Source organism: Gossypium arboreum, chromosome 11 (assembly GCF_025698485.1).
Source record: "Gossypium arboreum isolate Shixiya-1 chromosome 11, ASM2569848v2, whole genome shotgun sequence".
Classification (NCBI taxonomy): Eukaryota; Viridiplantae; Streptophyta; class Magnoliopsida; order Malvales; family Malvaceae; genus Gossypium; species Gossypium arboreum.
The window spans coordinates 15,432,041-15,455,896 of NC_069080.1; the positions used below are offsets into that span (position 1 = coordinate 15,432,041).

Below are 23,856 nucleotides of genomic sequence, written 5' to 3' on the forward strand. Positions count from 1 at the left end.
TCTTTATTTTTTTTCCTCCTCAATGTGAGAAGGGATTCTGTGGTTACTCTATTAATCTTACATTTTTCCAATTATTTATTAATTTAATAAGAATGAGACTTTCAATCTCACTCTGCCTACTTTCTTTCTTCTCTATATGCAATACCGCTGATATTTTTAATGCTAATTATTTGAATATTTGATATCTTAATTCTACTTTGATGCTTGTAAAAATATATTTGTGTTTGGAATTTATATTCAGTTATTCAAATATATTCATTTTTAGTAAATGAGTGGTTAATTTCACAATTTATTTACATATATGTAATTATTTATCTGTACTTATTATAAAATTTTTATTTGAGTTAGTGCCGTAGATTACTTGAATGTCAACTCAATTAGAAAAGAATAAATATACACTCACTTTTCAAAAAAATTATATTATTTTTCAAAGCGTCTTTATCATTTTATATAGGAATTGAACTCATACATTTTTAATTATATACATTTATACTTTACAATTCAACTAAAGCTCCTTTATTATTATTGTTATTTTGAATATAGTCCCATTTATTTATTTATATCAACTTTTGACCAATATATTTATTTATATAATTATATTTTTAAAAATCCGATAATACGCTCAGTTTATGGGACTTTTTAGGGGTGGGTTTTTTTTAATTTACAGACAAAATTTCAACATAAGTTTTGAAATAATCACTAAATAATAGAATTTATTAAATAAAAATATGTGATGATGTGTGTAATTTTAAAAGAAATTACACACTCTTAAGTGAAGTCCATATAAAAATGGGTGTTTTATATGAAGTGAATTTGAATGAGGGAAAAGTTGTTAAGTTTAAATTCTATGCATAATATTAACTAGAATTTAACGAATGCAAATCATTCATCACTAGTTGATTGTAAAAATACTGAAGTCACGACTAACACATTTTTATGCTAAAAATTGGAGAAGTTTGAATTAAGGAAACTATCCACCCATATAGCAAAAGCGTAAAATTGTAATTTTATACTAAACAAGAAAGTAAGGGACTGAGCCTGAGAGAGGGGAGGTCGCAATCGAAGTACACCGATCACCCATGTTTCCTATTTTGGTAGGACTTGCTAAATTCAACCAATTTTATACCAAAGTCCTTCAAAGGCTTATCAAGACGGGGACTGAATCTGCACCATTTCTTTCAGTAAACTAAGCAGCGACGCCAAAGCACGCCTCCTGTCGCTTTTAACCCGCTTCAATTTCCTTCCCAACTCATTCATGATTCTACTATTTCAACTGTGACTTCTTTTTTTCAATGCACATTAATTGTTAGGTTAGTAAGCTGACTTCAATCTTGTTGGTGTATTAGTACATGGTGATGATCATGCGCACATTTTTGGTGTTAATCATGTGTGTTGATAGAAATTAGAGATGGAGCTGTACTCTCTACTCTCCCTCTCTTTGTTAACCATATTTTCTGTTTAGGTTAAGGTCTTAGGTCCTTAAGCATTCAAATTCGAAGCATTTGTGCTATGTAAGTCTCTTACGTGTGTTTTTAATATAAATGGATTTTGTCCGATTCTTTAATTATTGTGTTTTGTATTTGATTGAATTCTATTTTATAGTTGCTTGGACTTATATATTTATACTATATTTGTAGTAATAAACACCTTTTAAAAAATAAAATTATAGATATAAATGTATGGTTGGTGGTATATTATTAAAGTGAAATGTGTAGGGTTATTTAGCATGATTGTTATACCCACCAAACCCAAACAGTTATTAGGCATTTCTTTTGGTTGATAAGAAATTGCCAATTACGTTTGATTGATTGCATGGGGTTAAATACTGTAAAAGTGGAGCATAAAGAAGTGATTGAAGTAGAGCAACACTGGCCCAGTGATGTGCCAAGAGAAGGCGTAGTTAAATGTTTTACTTGGTGATTAATCATGCGTGAGAAAAACAGTTAACATGAAAACAATGTGAAAGAAAAGCAAGGATAAGCAGGGCAGTGTTTCATGAAATGGACAATCTGATATGTTTTCAACATTTAATAGTGTGTGTATAAGGATGGAGGTTTGCCATTTCAGACTCATCTTTTTTAAAAAATGTGCTTACCCTGCAGTAATTTGATTTCTCAGAAAGCAAACCAAATATCAATTGAAATCCACCCAGTTTTTATCAAATCTAATAAAAAAATAAATTTTGGTTTTGATTAGGATAATGGTGAATTTTTATTTTATAAGAAAAAAAATTGAATAAATTTTAAAAAAAAACTACTAAGTAAATTATTAAACTACAAAATTCCTAAAACATTTTATAAAATTCTGCCGAGGTTATGAAAAATTCATTTTAGGCAGCACCATCTACCAAAGCTGCTTCCTAATAAAGAGGAAATTCCCTGCCACGTTGTATCGAAAAGCTTCTGCCAGACTGCCACGTGGGCTAAAGAAGCCAAAGTGTGATGATATGGCAGTATTCATCACATCTTACGCAATTTTGGGTCCAACCCCGCCGCCGTACGTCACTATTGACTCACGTGCGTAATTAATCTTCGTTTTCATCTGTTCTCTAAATTTTAATCCATTTTCTTTAATAAGGAAAAATAATTCTAGTTCAAATCTGCCCTTACTATCTGGTATTTAAAGTGTCAAAGGGCACTTCAAATGTTGCGGAGACCAAAACAAAGTTCATCATTCCCCCCCACAGAGAAAACAACCACCACCTCGATCGCCAAAATCTAAAGCCAAGTCCCAGCGGTTATGGAAGAACCCACTTTATTCCAAAATTCAACTACACCAGACTTCTCCCCTGAATCATCATCGTTTGGTTGCTGGGACGACCTTCTTCCTGACTACAATATTTCCATTCCTTTCAACTTCAGTGACTTAGACGAAATGATTTGGATGGATTCTTTGGGTGATGGACCCAAGGAATCCACGGAGTCCAGCTCCACCAACAGTGTGAGGGAGGAAGAGGTCACCTCTGACGCTAATCATCCCAAGAAGGAAAAAAGTTACAGAGGGGTGAGGAAGAGGCCCTGGGGGAAATACGCCGCCGAGATTAGAGACTCGACCAGGAATGGCGTCAGGGTCTGGCTTGGAACATTTGACAGCGCCGAAGCGGCCGCCATAGCCTACGATCAAGCCGCATTTTCGATGAAAGGGTCATTGGCTACTCTGAATTTCCCGGTGGAAGTGGTGAGGGAATCGCTTCAGGACATCAAGTATCGATGTGAGGAGGGTTGCTCCCCTGTTGTGGCTCTTAAAAAGAGGCACTGCTTAAGGAAAAGATCCAAGTCCACCAACAAAAACACCAAACAAAACGTGGCCCCAACGCCATTGCAACATCAAAATTTAGTGGTGTTGGAGGATTTAGGAGCTGATTACTTGGAACAGCTTCTAACTTCATGTGAAACGGAGACTAATGTTCCTTGGTAGAATTTCTCTCTGTCTCTTAACTTTTTCTTTTCTTTTCTTCGTCTCATTGAATCCGGGGAGGTCGCAACTTTTGTTGATGGAGGGTGAATTTTAGAAGTGCTCAATCTTGTTCCATATTTCATCTTATCTGATTTTTTGTTTTAAATTTTTTTTTTTCCCTTTTTCTTGTAAAGTTGAAATTAACTTTGGAAAATGTAGATAAAATTCACCTTTCATATTGTCTGCTTCAATTATCGCGGAATGCTGCGGGGCAGGATTCTAACTGCTTCCTCCTTTATGACCCACTTTATTTATATATATTGTTTAAAGATTGCAGACTAGGTCTACGCATAGAAATTATCAAATTTGTTAAATTAAATTGGAAATTCAAATATATAACTAAAACAATAATACAAACTCCTGTAAATATATGTGACGGAAAGAAAAAACACAATTCCATGAATGAGATAAAACAACAAATGCTGAAAGTCTAGTCGTAAATTTTTTCATTTGACAATTTTAAACTAAGTTTACAGCATTAAAATTCTTTTATTCAACCACAAACTCAATTCTAATATTGAGATAATCAAATATCAATAAGTATATATAAGTTATATTCTTTTTATACGATAATTGAAATTATTTATAATTTTTTCTAACTTATAAATAAGAGGATAATGCGTTTTAACATATTGGAACTCACGTTTTTTAAATTGATAATGATGCCCATATCAACGAGCACATTATAGGATCATTAAAATGATATCATATTTAATAAAATTTAAATTAAGATAAAATTTGGATTGAGAATCCAATTATCCAAATATATAAATTAAGAGTAAGTGAAATTATAAAATTTGATAACTTTAAACTAATCGTCATTGACATTAATATTAATAACAAATGATTTACATAAGTTTCAAGTGTGGCGAAAGAATAAAGAAAAGCAAAAGAAAACCATTCAGTCAATACATGTGGATTAGAAACGTTGAATACATCTTTGAATTTAGAAAAAAAAATGACATTGGATTTTACAAAATTTTAAGTAAATGGTATTAAAAAAAAAAAAAACAAAGGTATGGTTTACAAAAGAGTTGATAAATACATTGACATTAGATTTCACTGTTTTTGTATTATTAAGGTAGCATTGACATTGGATTTCAGGTTTAGATTGTCTTAAAAAAAAATCTTGATATAAATATTTAATTTACTCATAACAAAGTGGAGAGGTTGATTTGAGTTATTTATTTATAAAAGAATAAGAAATGTTATTTAAAAATAACAAAAATTAAATTAAAATAAGCTAATTAAATATACAAGTCACACTTAAAGTTAAAGAGAGATAAACATGAAATTTAAAAAATACAAATTTAATTATTTCTATAGATGTTTTCAGATAAGACAAAAGAAACGACAAGTTGAATTTAATTATCTGAAATCCAGAAATTAAGAACAACTGATTCTCTAAAATATCATTCGTAAAATTCCAAACAATAACAATAATGGATTTTGTTTAACATGTCTCTTCTACTTTCCCTTTTGTTCACAGACAGAAACAATATCTACACTATTTTAAGATTTATTAATCAATTCTTTTTAATTCATAAATTATTAAAAAAATTCAATTCAATTCAGCAGTTAAGTTAATTATTTTTATCTCGGTTCATCCAGTTTCTATTGACTCACAGATTAATCGGATCTCTTTTTTTTTTTTTTTTTTTTCAAATAATAGACAGATTCAGTCCCATTTTAACCACCTGCTTTTCAATTGAGAGAGTTTTTTTAGAGGTGATTTTTCAAAGAGAGATTAAAAATATTTTTAAAATTAAAGTATTTATATAATCTTATTAATATATGAGTTAATATTTGGTATATTAGTTTATTTTTTATTCTACAAATAATTTTAAAAATAATTATGTGTCTTTCTTTATAAATATTTATTTTAATACACTCCTATAAAATATTTATCAATCTTGTAATTATATTTATGAAGTTTAAAAACTACATACTATTTATCTTTTCAACCATTGAAATGACTAATTAGGTGAAGTTTGAAGTCGAAACTTTGAAAATTTTGAACTGATCATAGTTTGGAAAAAGATCCAAGTTTAATTAGTATTATATAGACTAAAAATCTAATCGAAATGAATAATCTACTAGATAATAAAATAAAACTGTAATATTTTTACAAATATATTTGAAAATTTCAAACAAATCTTGAGAAAATTGAGAGTTTAGAGAGAACAAAGAGAGTTGGATTTTAGTGAAAAAATAAAAATGGTTTAGTATTTATAGAGAATTAGGGTTATAGTTGGACTGTCTAAAAATTTTACTGTTAGAGGAAAGTGCATATAATAAATACTAAAATAAAAGCTTAACTTCAGCTATCAACCTTTATTATTTATCCGTTAAAATTTAAATTTTAATTGAATAATAGAAATTTTTATAAAATAATAAATACTAAAATAAGAAAAAATTATAAAAATCCTCACATAATAAAATTTGTTTATATAATTGAATATGTAAGCTAACGGTGGTGTTTCCTAGATGATAAAAGGAAAAGAATGAAGATCTAAAATATTAGTAGAAAATGTTTAACTACCTAGTATAGTGTACGTACATTTTGTTAACACTAACCTATTTGTCACTACATTAGAATTTTAAATTAAAGTGGGTGAAATTTATGTAAAGTCATAGTCATTGTCATATGTAATCTAAATTAGTCTTTCTCATCTCTATTTTCTTAATAACAAGCACTGATTTGCTATCAAAATTTTATTTATTGCAAATTATGTTTTTTTCAATGATAACATAACTAACTACGTCCATTCAAAAATAATAATAATAATTATCCTTTATCCTCTCTCTCATCAAAAATATTTTCCTCCATATTTCTATCTATCCCAATCCATACTTTTAGCTAAAAACATAAATCCATTAAGCACTAACATTTAAATTAAACAAACAAAAGATTGAAAATAGTTAAACACTAAGGCTTAATTTTGACTAGGCATAAATCATAAAGGGTGAATAAAAGAACAAAGAAAATGGTCTATATAAGCTTAGATTAAGGGTACTAGGAATATTATTAGCTTAACAGACACAAACAATTCAAACAATACCTAAATCATTCCTTTAATTAAGTTTCGCCTATGATTTCACCTCAAAAACAAACTAAAAGCCAAGTGACATAACAAGACACCAAAAAAAATATTTTCATTAAAAGACGATTGTATTTCTCCCTTAAATTTAAATATCATATTGTCCTCAATGTGAAAGAGATACGACACACAATAACCATGAAAAATTAATAATAAATATTACGAATGAAAGTACGAAAGACAAGGAACACAAGCTCCCCTGATTAGCAACAAAGGCCTCATTCTTATGGGGATTAGTCGTCGGATCCAAAAGGTGATGGATTCAGACTAGGAAAGGTGGTTGTTGGAAGGGGTGCATTGGTTCTGTGGGATTGAAAGGGGTGGTGGAGGTTGCTGGTGAAGGTTGGATATGCTACACATGTCCCTCATTTATTGGTTTCCATGTCCACTCTAGCTAAAATAGTTTTTACTCTAGCGGAAAACTTAGCAAACTCTGTCTAGTTCCGCTCCAACAAATATATATTTTTGCCCCCGCAGAAAATTTAGCAAACTCTTTGCCTAATTTCACTCCAAAGGAAATAGATTCTAGAAATAAATTTCGCTTTAGCGAAATGAGTTCTTCATTTTTCTCTTGTAGTCATACTTCAATTAACTGTCATGAAATTACATTATCAACAACCTTCGTACCTTCTAATAAATAAACTAAAAATAAAATAATTAACCAATCAAAAAAATTACGAAAAATAAAGGAAAATAGAATAAAGTAGATAATAATTAGAAAAAAAAAAAAACTAAAGACTTGGGTTGTCTCCCAATGATCACCTCAGTTATAGTCTTGGCATGATTCTTTTAGATTAGCATCCAGAAGCTTGATGACAGCATCCTGATGATCTACACCACCTCTCCAACAGTACATAAGTCTTTGCCGAAGAAGTTTTATTGCTTCATAAATAAACGTCTCCAAAATCCAAGTCAATTCTGGCTAACACAATTTCAACTTTCCAAGACTTAGCTTAAGTCGTGATTTTAATAAGAAAATATACCACCTTGGCTCAATTAATTTTCAGGCAAATCTTTTACCATGCCACCGCTTTACCTTATAGTATTTTTGTATTGGCTCTTTAATTGAGGAGTTCAAATTCTTCAAAAATTCCAAGTATAAATTCAATGATTTAAACTCTGACATGTGTCTCGCATGTTTTGGAATATAATTGAAAGTGTTCATAAATTCCTTAGTCACACCATCTTTTTTTTTTAGCTTAAAAAACCAAAGTAGTTTACATGGAATCTGTAACACCTCACACCTACTCTATTTGCCGGATCTAGGTAGAGCGTCACAAATAGACCTATACTTAAATTTGACTAACTTAATTACTATTAAAATAGTTTAAAAAAAACTATTTAATAATGAAGAAATAAAAGTAATAATCCTTCAATTCATTTCTATCTCTAATCAGACTGTTTGTTTACAAGAATTTCTTAAAATCTTACTAAGGACTATCTATCCTAAATGTCCAAACTTTAAGGACGACGTCTTATCATATCATGCTTTATCTTGAGGTGAAGCCTCTAATGGTACCCTCTTCCTATGCGCATGACTTGAACTGTCTACGCTCCTTGATCTCACCACTTCATCTGGCTTGGTCCCTCCTCCTAGTCTTCAATCAACCTCGCATGTCCTACGGACATCAGTCAACTTTTTAAGTTTGAATGAACTTAATGAGTTCCTTTACTGTCTGTAGATGAACCTATTGTATGAGGGTAATATATGTAAAATAAAATAAACATAAATACCCCATGTTTGCTCAATGCGAGTGTTTTATATCGGTGTGTTCTATATCATTTGTTTTAGAGTCTAAGCTTAGTTTTGTTCGGATAGAGATGTTATTCAAGTAAATTCCTCTCAACAATGTCAACTCCAAAAGTTAAACTTAGTTCAAATACCTAGAAAGATATTGACTTTATTTTTCTTATTTTGATTAAAAATAATTTATTAGATAAGAAAAGTTCAAATTATAAGTATTTTAACTTAAAATTTAATTAATGAATTAGCTTAAAATCTATATAAACTCAAAAATATTAATGTTCAACAATTTTTAAATGTAAAATCCCAGACCTTGGTTTCAAGTTTTTTATTTTATTTTTAATTTTAAATTGGTACCAAACTTTTTTTTAAGTTCAAAATTATGTACTAAACATAAAATAAATAAAAAGAAGAAGAAGAAGAACTAAGTAGTAGTGTTTTTTATTAGCTGAATAAAGTGATTATAAAATGCTGAAATCCTCTTCAATTCTCCAAATTTGAATGATTGGAGAAGCTTTCACATGAGTAAGGCATTAAATTATAATAACAAAATAATGCAACTCCTCCCGATATGAGTTAATGATAATTAAAAAGCATGGAAAGACAGATAGCATTTTAAGAAATAAAGAAACTAATACAGTCCTAGGTTTGGCTTTCATTTATTTAATTTTTCCATCTTGCATGAATCTGAAGAAACATTAGTCTTAATTTAGAAATAAAACTGCCAACAAGCGCACCTTCATTTCACCTTTAATTATTAATTAACACCCACCAAATCCATCAATCTCTCTCAATATGGAAACTCTTTTTTCTCAAAATTTTAAATCTAATCCCCAATTTCAACAACCATACTATTTATAAATTATTTAATTGTTATATTTAAAAAACATTTGATAATCTCTCTAAAATTTAAATTTCCATTTTTTTCTACCTTACCATTATATCTAACATCTATTAATCATTTATAGTTTTTTTGAGTTATTTATATTTTTTTGTTAAAATATAACTATTATAAATAACTAAAAAAACATTATAAAATGAATGAATACCTATTACATTCAATACCATTTAAACAACAAGAAACATAATTTATTGGGAATAACAAAGTTGAAGCATTAAGAAACTTAAGATTCCAAATTCGAGTTTATTTAATTGTTGAGATAATGATTGAATGGTTTAGTATTTGTAAAACTTATAAAATATTATAATAAAGCAAAAGAGAGTATGTATAAGCCCAATTTTTGGGCCCAAAACCCTCTAACCCATTTGACCTAAACCCAAAATCACTAAATCCCTAGCCCAATACAAAAAAAAAAAGAAGAAGAAAGGAGACCTAAAACCCTAGCCGTTCAGCCACTTGCCCCTGTCCCATCCACTACCGCCTCTACTCCACCACCGTTTGTCTGCAGCAACAATGGAAGAATAGATAAATATTAAAAAAGAAATGTAGTGGGTATTTAAAGCCAAATCAGAGAACCATTTAGGGGGATTTTTTTTGGATTCTTTGAGAAATAAAAAAAAGAAAACAATATTCGGTACAAACAAAAAATAGAGACTCTAGTAACATCAAAAAGCAAGAAATAGCCCGATATCAGAAATCGGAGAACCGAAAATACCAAAGTCTAAGGTGATTTTTTACTTTACTCTCGTTTTGTTTTCGGAGCTATTTTTTTCTCACTTACATACATATATTAAAAAACATAAATAAATAAAAGATATAAAAAAAAGAAGAAAAAAAAACTACCCACGGGCGATTTCCGCCACAGGTGTACGGTGGTCGAGCGACTTTGCCAAGACGCAATGGTGACCTACCGCACTTCACCGGTTTAAAAGGCATGAGAGAGAGAGGAGGATTTTAGGAGTTTTTTTAGAGGAGAGGAGAAATGAAAAAATATAAAAATTGGGTTATATAGGCGCAAAAAACGCACCGTTTGCCCGCCATGTTAAACACAAAACGGCACCGCTTTCAAGCGCCGACCAAACCCGACCCGCTCCACGAAGGATCCGTGTGTTTTGACATTTGGGACGATTGCATGCGATCCTTCCGCAATCTTTTGGTTTTAATCAGGTCTTTTCATGTTCTTTAATTTGGTCCCGTAATTTTAATTACATTTCAATTTAATCCCTTGATCGCTTGAAGGATAGACCTCTGAGCAGCGTCGTTTGATAAAATGGACTATTTCTCCTTGGTCCCTCCTGTTTGTTCGCGTGTTCGAACCAGTCTCCTTCCCCTTTGATGATTTTTAAATTCGGCTCAAAATTCTGTTTTTAATTCGATTTCATCCCTTCTCTTTCACTTTTCCATATTATTCTAATTTAATTTTAATATTATTTACAATATTATATTTTATTACTGTTGTATTTTAATACTTATATGTATATATGTTAAAATATTATTAATGGTTTTATTATTAATATTCTTCTTAATACACATGTATGTTAACATTATGACTAGATTTTTTTTATATGTATACGTATATATGTTATGTATATTTCTCCTTTATAATATTAGATATATTCTTTTATACATTACATATGATATCTAAATATATATATTATGCACATACTGTAATATCACCATATATTTATTTTCAACATATATGTATATATATATTTTAACTATATTATGTATTACTATATCTACATATATTTATTATTATCATTCCTAATATACATATCGTCTTTCAATATCATATATATGCTTTTATATCATATTATTGTTATATCTATCTTCACCCATATTATATTTTATACAAGTATATATCCCTTTTTAATATATTATATTTTTACACATATATGTATATATTATATTTTATCGTTGCTAGTTATGTATTTTACTATCTCATGTATATACTTCAAGCACTATATATATAATATATCTCTAACACTATGTATATATATATATATTTCTTACATATATACACTTAAATACTATATTATACACATATTAATACCACATTATATATACTTTTATATCTACTTCTACCTCCATCATATCTACTATTAATATCAATATATGTTTATTTATATCTTCAATATATATATACTGCGTATATATTATTATTATTAGTTTTTGATCTTATTGTCTTGTTAATACATTTGTGCCACATATACATACCTTTAATATATATTTGTATATTATACTTCATATTATGCCCATGTAAATTAATATTATATCATGTATATCACTTTGTTATAGTTTTTTTATATATATTGTGAATATCATATTATGTTCTATCATGTATATTACGTGTGTCATGTATATGTTTAATATATTATGTGTATATTTTGTTTGTATTACACGTACATGTTATGTATATATATTCGATATTATCATATATTTATTTTCCCATATATTTATGTAATGTTTTATTATTATCATTATTTTTGCACTTTTAATATAATTACTATTATACCTTTCATTGTTATCACTATTACTTTTATTGTTATAACCCTTTTTATATGTAATTACCTATACTGTGATTGTTTTATGCTAACTAATTTAAAATATATATACATACATATTTTAGCATACTTGTATCACTTATATATATCGTTATTCTCATTATTATCGTTTAGTCATCTGTTTATTTATACCTTTGTAAATTCTTTCAAACCTTAAATCATTCACTATTTGTGTCATCATAATTATTATTACTAACATATACATACTATATAATTTTATTACGTATACATTTTTATATACTACGCATATGTATCCTTTAATATCATACTATTATTATGTATGTATATATTTTTATATATATTTCTTATTATACATTATTATGTATGTACCTAAATACATAATATGTATATACTTTTTATCATTATTATTATCACCATTGTCATTTTATTTTACCATTTTTATTCGTTTATTTATTTATTTGCTTGTGTGTTCGATTATTTCATTTTCCTCACGTATGTGTTTACATTTTCATATTTCTAAGCTTCACTATTGTTTCATCTTTTATAATTGTTTTTTTGACGCTATTACATCTATCATTATGTCATTATACATATTAATACCATAGCATTTATGTTTTATTATAAATCACGTTTTTACTCAATATATTAAAATAATTCTTTCATAAAAGCGATTTCCGGTATTAGGTAATTCGAGATAATTGAGCTCTAACTTACTGGGTTTCGATTTTTCTCCTTTAACCTAAATAACGGAATACTCTTTTAAATCGCGACATGAGTTTTGAAAAATGCTTATTCTCGGAGATACGAGGTGTTGTGCCCTAACTTACTGGGTATGGCATTTTGTTACCTCGAAATAAGATTTTTGCAAGAAAAGGCAATATTCGGTGTTTGGGAATTCGAGGAAACGTGCCCTAACTTACTGGGTTTCGATTTTCCTCGTTCACCTGAACTAACTGAATAACCTTTTGAAATACACGAATTTTTATATAAAAGGCAAGCTCGCTCTCGAAAATTCAAGATGACGTGTCCTAACTTCTTGGATGTGACATTTTATCTTGTGAGACGAGAAGGTCATTAACATTTGAGCATTTTCTTTACAAAGAGGGATCATATTTTAAATTCTTTCAAGTTTTCAAATTTTCGACACTAAGACACTAATTAATCGACTAGGTACCAATTTTGGGCGTATCGAGGGTGCTGATCCTTCCCCGTGCGTAACCGACTCCCGAACTCATTCTCTGATTTTCGTAGACCAAAAAAATCATCGTTTTAGTAAATCTTAACCTTTATTAAAATGATCAACTTAAGGTGATCCAATCGCACCTAAAAAGATTGGTGGCGACTCCTGTTTTTGTTTTTTTAGTTGATACCCGTTTTTTTTCAAAAAATGGTTACGACAGAGTAAGACGTAGAATAACCCACTTGCGGGATTTGTTTATGTAGCTTGACAATTAAATGAATGATTATATTAAGAATAGTGAGGTTTTTTGTTATATATATATATAGAGAGAGAGAGAGAGGTAGGAGTTAGGAGTGCTTCCTGTCCCATTTAAAACTTCATGTTGGACCCAAAGTCCTTAGTAATTGGGAACAAACAACAACAGGCATTAATTTCCAATACTAATTCTATTCATTTCTCGTGACAAAAAAAGTTTAAACAAAGTTGAAAATGAAATATAATCATTTGTTTTTCCTCCATCGACCTTGCTGCTTCTTTTGTGTTACGACTCGGATTTGATTGATTTTATAAAAAAGCATAAACAACATGAGTTGTTCTAATTTAGCACAACATAAGCCAAACTATACTGCATGATTTCATATTTTAATTTCCCACCACATACATATAAGTCTTTCAACTTGACTTATGCTTCAAATTCTTCTCTCTTACTTTTTCTCCCCTGCTTTTGGTTCTTGAATGCATTTTATTCAGATTTGATATTTACATATCCCATCATACGGAACTGGAAAATGAGTAATTTGAAAAATATAATAAATCCCCAATTAAAATGTTGTTGTTTTATAGGATCCACAACAATTTAATCTTTCTCCATATAAATGGAGTAATTTACTATTTAAAAATGACAAGAAAAAATAAGGATACTATTTCCATTAATAAACTATTAGTTTAAGAGCAACTTTGTTCATTTCAAATTCAAAGGAATACCACACTAAATATTTGCGTTTACAAAAGCTAATGTGATGAAAACAATCGAAGATTTGATTAGCTGAATTTTAAAAATAAAATATATATAATATTCTAATTTTTATAAATTCAAAATTTAATAATTTTTTCAAATATTTGAAAAAAAATCAACATAAGAAATTCCTTAATGAATTTTTTGAATTTTAAAAATAAAAAATATAAGATGAATTTTTTTTTAATTTTGAAAAGCGCATAATATTTAAAAGAACTTTGGAAGATTTATTTTTCCAAATATATAAAATTTATTGAATTTTTAAAATGTGTTAATAGTTTTGGTAATTAGAGTTTCCAATGATGCACAATGAATAAAGCACAATAATGATGAAACCAAAATGTAATGAAATAAAGCATAATTGTTTTAAATTTCTTAGTGTTGATATTTTCAATTTTCTCTTTAAATAGTTTTAAACATTGAGTTTACCTTAAATTTCGATTTCGCCAGGTATAAATTTTATATTTATGTTTAGTCCAGGAGTGACACCCAACATCGTCTTCAAATTTTTGAATTTGCTAGCTCAACTATTTCATCAAGTTGTTTCAATTCAAGAATGATGCTAAGATTAATTTCAAAATCTTTGTTTTACCATACTTTTGAAGTTTAGATTCAAGAATACTGTCAAGGTTATTATTACCAGTCATGAATACCGAATTCATGATCCCAAACAAAACCTTTTCATCTTTGCCCTATTATTAAGTGTACTTACCTTTTCCAAGGGAAAAATGTTTAATTATTGTAACCCAATTTTGTTCCAACTTAACTTCAAACTTAAACTTTTGAGTCGAGAATTTCAGAACTCCATCCTACTTGCACCTTAACTTTTGCCAATTGTGTATTGGCCTTACCTTTTCTCACCTCACCTGCCCCATACCATATTGCTAGCACCCAGCCTACATTAGCATCTAGTTTGTACACAACACCTTCCAAAAATTAGAATATATATATAACCTTCATCAACTAGCTTTTTCATTTGATTTTATAGCATAATCACCATTACCGAATTCTTGTCGATTCACTATCATCCCGTGCACCATATCATCATTCCCAAAACCAATCTTGCTCTATAATCCATCACCACCAACAAACAACTGAAACACTTTTGCACCTCTCAGCTTCCACAAACTTGTCACTTAAACATGTGACATGAGAATATCATTGTCATTCAGTTAAATTTGGTATAATATCAAGTTTAGATGTGATTTCTGATACGAGTTCTGAATCGAAATAAGTTATAATGGACTTATCTGTGGTTTATTATTAAGAAGTTGATAGAAAGACTTGACTTGATGGCTTGTATCACGTAACAAATTTCGACGACGAAATTTTTTTTTTAAGGGGGGGAGAGTCATAACAGTCTGATTTTCAATGGTGTCGGAAATAGTGGTTCAAGGCCACCAAATTCGACAAGTAAGTTCGTAAATATTATTATTTAATATTTATGAGTCAAATATGATTTTAAAAAGGTTTTTGAATTAGTAATTTGTGTATTATAATGATTTATTAGGTCAAATAGTCTTAGAAAGTGAGGTATCGGGATCTTGTTTCTATAAACCAAGCTGTAGATATTTTTATAAATATTTACAGGATGTCTTTAAGATGGTATTAAAGTTTCATTGAAAAATTTTAACGTTTCGATAGTTAAATAATTAAAAGAACTAAATTAAAAAGGTGCAAAACTAACTAATTAAAATATTTAAGTAATTAAATGGCTTGATTAATAAATAAGGCAGGACTTAAATAGTAAATATACCTAAATGAATAAGATGAGGAGGCATTACAAAAATAATAATAATAAAAGTCCATTTAATAGCAAAATGGTAATTATTATGAAATTAAAATTACAAATTGAATTTCTAAGAGATTTCTAGTTATTTCTTCTCCCAATTTCGATTCAAACAGACATGGGGAGAGCTGGTTTTGTATATTTGCTTGATGTGAGTACAATTCTTACCCATTTTTTATAATTTTTATATTTTTGAGATTGTTACAATTAGTTCCAACTAAATCTTACCTTAGTTTTTGATTTTGTTAAAGATTTTGGATGTTGTCATTGATGAATCTATATGATTTTCTATGTTAAATGATGAAATTGAGACATTAGTTGTTAATTAAAAATATTTTATTAAGTGATTTTTGATGAATTTCCCGATTAGGGACTAAATTATTGAAATAGTAAAAATACAAGAGTTTGTTGTGAAATTATTGCAAAAATGGGCTGTATTGAATGCCATGAATATTCAGCTAGCATGAGTTTGCACTAAAACTGGTTAATTTGCATGTTTTGTGCCCAGAGACTAAATTGAATTAAAGTAAAACTTTAGGGGCAATTTTATAAAAATGTCAAAAATGACCAAATTGCATGAAATGAATTGTTTTATTGTCTAAATTAATATATTGAATGAAATTATTAATTTAGATTAATGTCGAGTGGAAAATCGAGGAAAATGAAAAATTTCCAAAATGCCCCTGAATATTGGTATTTTTGCAATTTAACTAGGTATGTTCATAAGAACTGTATTCTGTATAATTTTGAGGAAAGTAAATGTTAATTGATGATTGGTAATATATATATGTTTTATTGTTGGAATTAAATTGTTGTTGGAAAAATATTATCGAAACTAATACTCAGTTTGGATTAAACGCAAGATTTAAGTACATTCGTGATTTGGCGAATTGACAGCATTAGAGGAAAACGATGGCAAATTACCCAAGTAAACTGAGATTCAGCATTTGTTGCAAACTCTGGTGTTTTACTTTCCGTTTAGCTCTTACGAGCTTATCTTCAACTCTTATGAGTTTCTGTTAAGCTTTTATAAGCTTTCGTTTAACTCATATGAGTTTTCGTTCAGCTCTTACGACCTTCTGTTCAACCCTTATGGGTTTCTGTTTACCTCTCATGAGCTTCTGTTAAGCTTTCGAGCTTCTGTTAACGATGTACTTAAATCCGTAAGTCTTTCTTCGAAAGGTAAAATATCAGGAGTTGTCTTGAATGATATATGTATATAAAGAAATGGTAAGAGAATGATATATAGATATTAATATATTGATATATTGATATATGGAAATTATGTATCTTGAGACGAGTAATAAACTCAAGTGTAACATGTTGAGATAGTAAAGTTATTGATGTTGAAGTTTTATGAAATATGTTCATGAACGCTAACAAGTGTTGTTGTTTGATACTTACGCAAGTGCCAAGCTATTGGTTGAATGACAATATGTTTAATTATAATATGCACTGAAATTATAACACGCCTAACCTATATCTATCGTTGGAATAAGGTTATGAAGCATCATCGAAATTTATTAAACATATACAGTTAATTCATATCATTTACTAGTCATAACTGAAATTAAACATATTAATCATATTTTCCCTCAGATGGACCCTCGAGGCCCAAATTATACGTTAGAAACAAGTCGAGAATAAATCAGGAACTCAGGGAATTTTTCACAAAATTTCAGAATTTTTCTTAGGTGCAAGAGACACACGCTCGTGTGGCTAGGCTATATGGCTCATATGGCCAAGTGACGCGCTCGTGTCCCAAGCTATGTGGGCATTCGATGTGAGGTACACGGCCATGTTCCAGCTCGTGTCCATACCCGTGTAACTCTTTGTCTTGGTTCACATGGCCAACCACACATCCATGTGCTAGGCCGTGTGAACAATTTAATTTTTAATAATTAAATGCAGGGTCACACGCCCATGTGTTAGGCTGTGTAACACACACAGCTGAGACACACACCTGTATCTCTACCCATGTGAGCAATTCGAAGCATTTTGTTTCTCAAATTTTAAGATGCAAAGGACACACGGCCAAACCACACGCCTGTGCGTATGGCCTTGTGTTACACAAGACTGAGTCACGCCGTGTCTCTACCCGTATGGATAAAATAAGGCCATTTCTAAGCCTTATTTCTCACCCAAATTGCCTTCCACCCACAAAAACACTTAAACATGTTCACCAACCAATTAAAACCATTCAAATCAAGCCAAATTCATGTATTAAGTATGGTATAATATCACCTATATGCATATTGGACTTAATATGTTAACTCAATTTAACTATCAATATAATGATATGCTTTGCATCACTTAACCATTTCAAACACATACCAAGCATGATAAAGCTACACACAAATATATATATATATATATATTTTTACTTCAAAATATAACTAATACAAGCCGTTCCAATGGCTAGTTCCAACCAAAATATTTCTTCTTTATGCTTAAATTAGCTTCTACATGCCATTATACCAAAAGTTAGCTTGCTTTATATACCGAGAAGTCCAAGGGATAGTGTGATGTGTCTCTGACCAAGTTTCAACCTTCACGAGCTTTCGAGTACTATAAAACAGAGGAAGTAAAACAGAGTAAGCATATTATGCTTAGTAAGTTCGTATAACAGAAAATTAACTTAACATATGCAAGGCAAGCATCATACCCTTTTTTGATATATTTCTGCACTGGTATAGCTGAAATCACATTAGATAACCCATACAGTTTATCAGATTCGACATAGAGCAATTCACTATTCTGACATTTTAACACAATATATTTTTGTTTACGATTTGCTACGGGATCATGCTGAGTCAACTAGTCCACACCCAAAATTGCATCAAATTCATCAAATGGCAGTAACATCAAATTAGCCAAAAAATAGAAACCTTGTATTATTAGCGGACATTTCTTACAAATTTTATCCACCATCACATACTGGCTTAGGGGGTTTGATACTTTGACCACGAATTCAGTGGATTCAACAGATAAATTTTTGATAAATGCTAAATTCGTGCGAATGTATGAATGTGTTGAACCAGTGTCAATTAAAGTAGTAATATTAGTATCAAGAAGAGAAAAAGTACCAATAATGACGTCTAGTACAAAGGCATCCTCTATTGCACAAATAGTATTTGTCCTTGCTGGTGCTCGTGCTTCAGATTTAGCAGTTAAATCTTTTGTTGCACTTCGGCTACCACTAACATTATGGGGTTACGAGGTGGTCTACCTCTCGAGGCAGGGTTGCTCGACCTTGAAGTTTGAATAGTGCCTTTTTCAATCATTTTCGGGCAATCTTTGATATAATAGTCAAGAGAACCACATCTAAAACAGGCTCTGCTTCTCATGCAGCACTTACCAAAATGAAATTTACTACAATACTTGCATTTAGGTTTGGGATTCTCAACACTTCCAGCACTTATTACCGAAGGTCTCGGATTAGAGCGTTGAGTACTTTGATTTTTCCCAAAATACCCCATAGATATGGTAGAACAATCATGATATATCTTTGATTTCTTTGAAGCTGACAGTTGTGACTTTCCCATAAATCTTTTACTCAAGATTCGGGCTTCCATTTCTGCTTGTCTCTTTTCTTTACTTAATTCTTCGGCTTTATGTGCCCGATCAACCAGTATGATAAATTCTTTTAATTCCAGAATCCCAAGTAATAGCTTAATGTCTTTATTTAATCCCTCTTCAAACCTTTTACAGATGGCAACTTCAATCTAAATACATTCTCTGATAGATTTACTTGATCTGAAAAATTTTTGCTCGTATTCAGCTATAGTCATATTCTCCTGTTTAAGCTCTAAAAATTCTTTCCATTTCTGATCTAGAAATCTCTAGCTAATATAATTCTTTTAAATTTCGTTTGGAAAAATTCCCATGTAACATTCTCATTCAGTACAATAGAAACCAGAATATTCCACCACTGATATGCTGAATCTTTTAGCAAAAATACAACACATTTCAAACATGCGTCAGGCGTGCAAGATAATTCATCCAAAACTATTATAGTATTTTCTACCAGAATTCAGCCCTTTCCGGATCGTCTTCAATAGTAGTTCTAAATTCTTCTACCCCATATTTTTAAATTTTATCTACCGAAGGCTTACCAGTTCTAATAGGTTCTATACCTTACGGCATATCAGGGACAGGTTGAGGTACATGAGGGGGAGATTGTTGTACAGCAGGATTTGTTCTCAAATATTCAGTGAACCATTCATTCATAATTTGAAAGAAGGCTTCTTTAGCCTCATCACCTTAGCCCTCAGATACGGGCCTTCTATTACTGGAAATAGCTCTTTGAACTAAAGTTTAAGTATTGCTCTCAGCTTCCTCAGATTCAGCTCAATTAGACGATATTACTATATGAAAAACATGTTTAAAATGGTCAGGAGATATCACACTATCACAAATTATATAATGGCATGTATAACTAAACTCGTACTTGCTACATTAGTCTGAAAATCGGCTAAACTGTAGCTCTGATACTAATAAAAGTAACGCCTCTAACCCATATCCATCGCTGGAACAGGGTTAAGGAGCATTACCAAAATTTACAGAACATATACAGTTAATTCATATCATTTACTATTCATAACTGAAATTAAACATATTAATCATAGTATCCCTCAAATGGACCTTCAAGGCCCAAATTATGCGTTAGAAACAAGTCGGGACTAAATCGAGAACTCAGAAAATTTTTCGCTAAATTTCAAAATTTTTACTAGGTGCAGAGGACACACACCCGTGTGGCCAGGCTATATGGCTCATATGGCCAAGTGACACACTTGTGTCCCAGGCCGTGTGGGCATTTGATGTGAGGCAAATGGCCATGTCCCAGCTCGTGTCCATACCCATGTAGCTCTCTGACTTGATTCACACGGCCAACCACAAGCCCGTGTGCTAGGCCGTATGAACAATTTAATTTTTAATAATTAAGTGTAGGGGTCACACGACCAAGTCACATGCCCATGTGCTAGACCATGTGACACACATGGCTGAGACACATGCACGTGTCTCTGCTCATGTAAGCAATTCGAAACATTCTGTTTCTCAAATTTTAAGATGTAGGGGACACACGGCCAAACCACACGCCCATGCGCATGGCCGTGTGTCACACACGACTGAGACACACGTCCGTGTCTCTGCCCATGTGGACAAAATAAAGCCATTTCCAAGCTTTATTTCTCACCTAAATTGCCTTTCACCTACAAAAACACTTAAACATGTTCACCAACCAATTTAAAGCATTCAAATCAAGCCAAATTCATGTATTAAGTATGACATAATATCACCTATGTGCATATTTGACTTAATTTGTTAACTCAATTTAACCATCATATAACGATATGCTTTGCATCACTTAACTATTTCAAACACATACCAAGCATGATAAAGCTACACACAAATATATATATTTTTACTCTAAAATATAACTATTACAAGAAATTCCAATGGCTAGTTCCAACCAAAATATTTCTTTTTTATGCTTAAATTAGCTTATACATGCCATTATACTAAAAGTTAGCTTGCTTTATATACCGAGAAGTCCAAGGGATAGTGTGATGTGTCTCTATTATACTTGGGGTAATATGTATATGTAATGCTATGGATTTACTCATTTTGTGAGTTGTTAAATATGGTTTCTTGAATCGTGCGGTATCAGTAAACGTTTATTCTTAAGTGTAAATTTCATAATGAAATGGATTAATTTGATTAACGTTTATCCGAGCTTACTAAGTATTCATTGCTTATGTAGTTGTTTTCTTTTACCTTTCAGATTATCGAAAGCTCGATTGGGTTGGAAGATTTTTAGATTTTTATTACACTATCCATATTCTATCGGTACTTTCGAATGTTTTGATTTTAGTTATAATGGCATGTATAAGCATTTTGTTTAATGTTGGCCTATATGTATATTGTTGAGATTTTCCACTTATTTTGGCTTGTTTTGGATGCCTAATTATGACTTGTTGATATGTAAAAAATTGATTGTAGGTTGACACAAAATTGGGTGAGAAATATGGCTTGTAAAATAGCCTATTTTAGTCCAGCAGCAGAACTGGTGTCTCAATAATGACATCTGGCTAGGTAACACGTGTGTCCCTTGTATCTTGACTTACATTCTTAAAAGATGCAGGGGACACACGGCCATGTCACCTGGCCGTATGTCACACACAGTTGAGACACACGCCCGTGTCTCTGCCCGTGTGGACGAAAATAGGTCATTTTACAAGCCATATTTCTCACCCAATTTTGTGTCAACCTACAATCAATTTTTTACATATCAAGAAGTCATAATTAGGCATAAAAAACAAGCCAAATAAGTGGAAAATCTCAACAAATTACATATAGGCCAACATTAAACAAAATGCTTATACATGCCATTATAACCAAAATCAAAACATTCGAAAGTACAGATAGTATATGGATAGTGTGATAAAAATCTAAAAATCTTCTAACCCAATCGAGCTTTCGATAATCTGAAAAGTAAAAGAAAACAACTTTTAAGAATGTATAGTGTGATAATCTTACAATCTTTTAAGAATGTAAGTCAATATGCTCACACGGCCAAACACACAGGCGTGTGACTTGATCATGTGACCCAAGTTAGTATACTTACACAGGTACGGACACGGGCTTAGACACGGCCGTGCGTCCCTATTTCGAATGCCCACACGGTCTAAGACACGGGAGTATCTCTTGGTCATGTGAGTCTCACGGCCTAACCACATGATCGTGTGACCCCTGCAGTATTAAAAATTTTTAATATTTTTGAAAAATTTTCTGAGTTTCCGATTTAGTCTCGATATGTTTCTGATGCGTAATTTGGACCTTGATGGCTCGTATAAGGGAAAATATGTATGATTTTGATTGGTTTTTGACATGAATGCTATTTGACATGAAATATTTGCATTTTCTGTCTGTTTGATTTGTAAACTCTGGTAATGCTCCGTAACCCTGTTCCAGTGACAGATTCGGGTTAGGGGTGTTACACACTCTATGCGTCTTCACTATTTTCAGTTTACAGATCTATTTTATTTGTATCTTTATTGATTTCACTAGTTGTGATGGATAGATGATGGTGTCTATCATCGTTGAAACACTACTGATCACCAACACTTTCTTTTATAAAGTGGTAACTCTTTGTTGACTTATTCATATGTTTATATTTTGAAAGTTTAAGAATAATAAATTATTTTATGAGTCAGTTTGGACTCGTGTTGTTTTAAGTTTTATGTGTTTTTTTGTTTATTTTTTCATTGTTTAATAAGTCTTCACTTTTAAAAGTTTTTGTCTACTCTTGTAATACTTTTTTTAGTCTTTATTTTGTATGTAGTCTTGCTTTTGCGGTTAATTTTAGGGTTAGTTTTGTCACCATCCCCTCTAGTTTGGTAGATGCTTGATTCTTTTGCCAATTTATGCCCGCCATTTTAGACCATCCGGGGGTAATTTTTTTATTGTATTAAGTGCTTGCAACCACTCTTGATATGTCGTACTTGAGTTGTAACAGAGCTAATTGTCAACATGCCATAATGTTTTATTGATGTTGAAGCTGAAGCTTTCGTTGTGTTTGTCTTTCAACACATACCGGTGTTTGTTATTTTTTTCCTCCAAATTGTATGGTCTCATTTATTGAATAAATTAACAAATTTCTAATAGAATAGTAGGATAAATAAATAACTAATACCATAATAATTTTTTTTGTCAAGAATTCTTTAATTTTATTTTTAGAGCTAGAGATAGTATTAGGATTAGGCTCTTTTATTTGTGAGAGTTAGGATTAGGGATTTAGTTGAGAGTTAAAAGGCTAGGCTTATTTATAGTTGAGAGTTAAGGTTAGGATTAGGGATTTAGTTGAGAGTTAAAAGGCTAGGCTTCTTTATAGTTGAGAGTTAAGGTTAGAGAGTTACAGATTTACTTGAGAGATAGGCTTAAGCTCTTTTATAATTGAAAGTTAGGATTAAAGATTTAGTTGGGAGTTAAAGGTTAGGCTCTTTAATAGTTGAAGGTTAAGGTTAAAAATTTAGTTGGGATTTGAAAGTTTAAATTGAGGGTTGGCTTTTTTGGTTCTCTAATTTTATAAAAAAAAATATTTTAATTTTAATTTTAATTTTTTTCTTTTTTTTGTCTTTAAAT

General features: G+C 30.6%; 1 protein-coding gene across 1 annotated transcript; it reads left to right on the top strand.

The window, feature by feature from the left end:
- The first annotated feature begins 2,594 nt into the window (after window positions 1–2,594).
- On the top strand, window positions 2,595–3,632 carry LOC108488863 (ethylene-response factor C3-like). Its single transcript, XM_017793144.2, has one exon. It carries the CDS (start codon window positions 2,740–2,742, stop codon window positions 3,415–3,417), a length of 678 nt encoding a protein of 225 aa, XP_017648633.1. The 5' UTR covers window positions 2,595–2,739; the 3' UTR covers window positions 3,418–3,632.
- The last annotated feature ends 20,224 nt before the right edge of the window (window positions 3,633–23,856 follow it).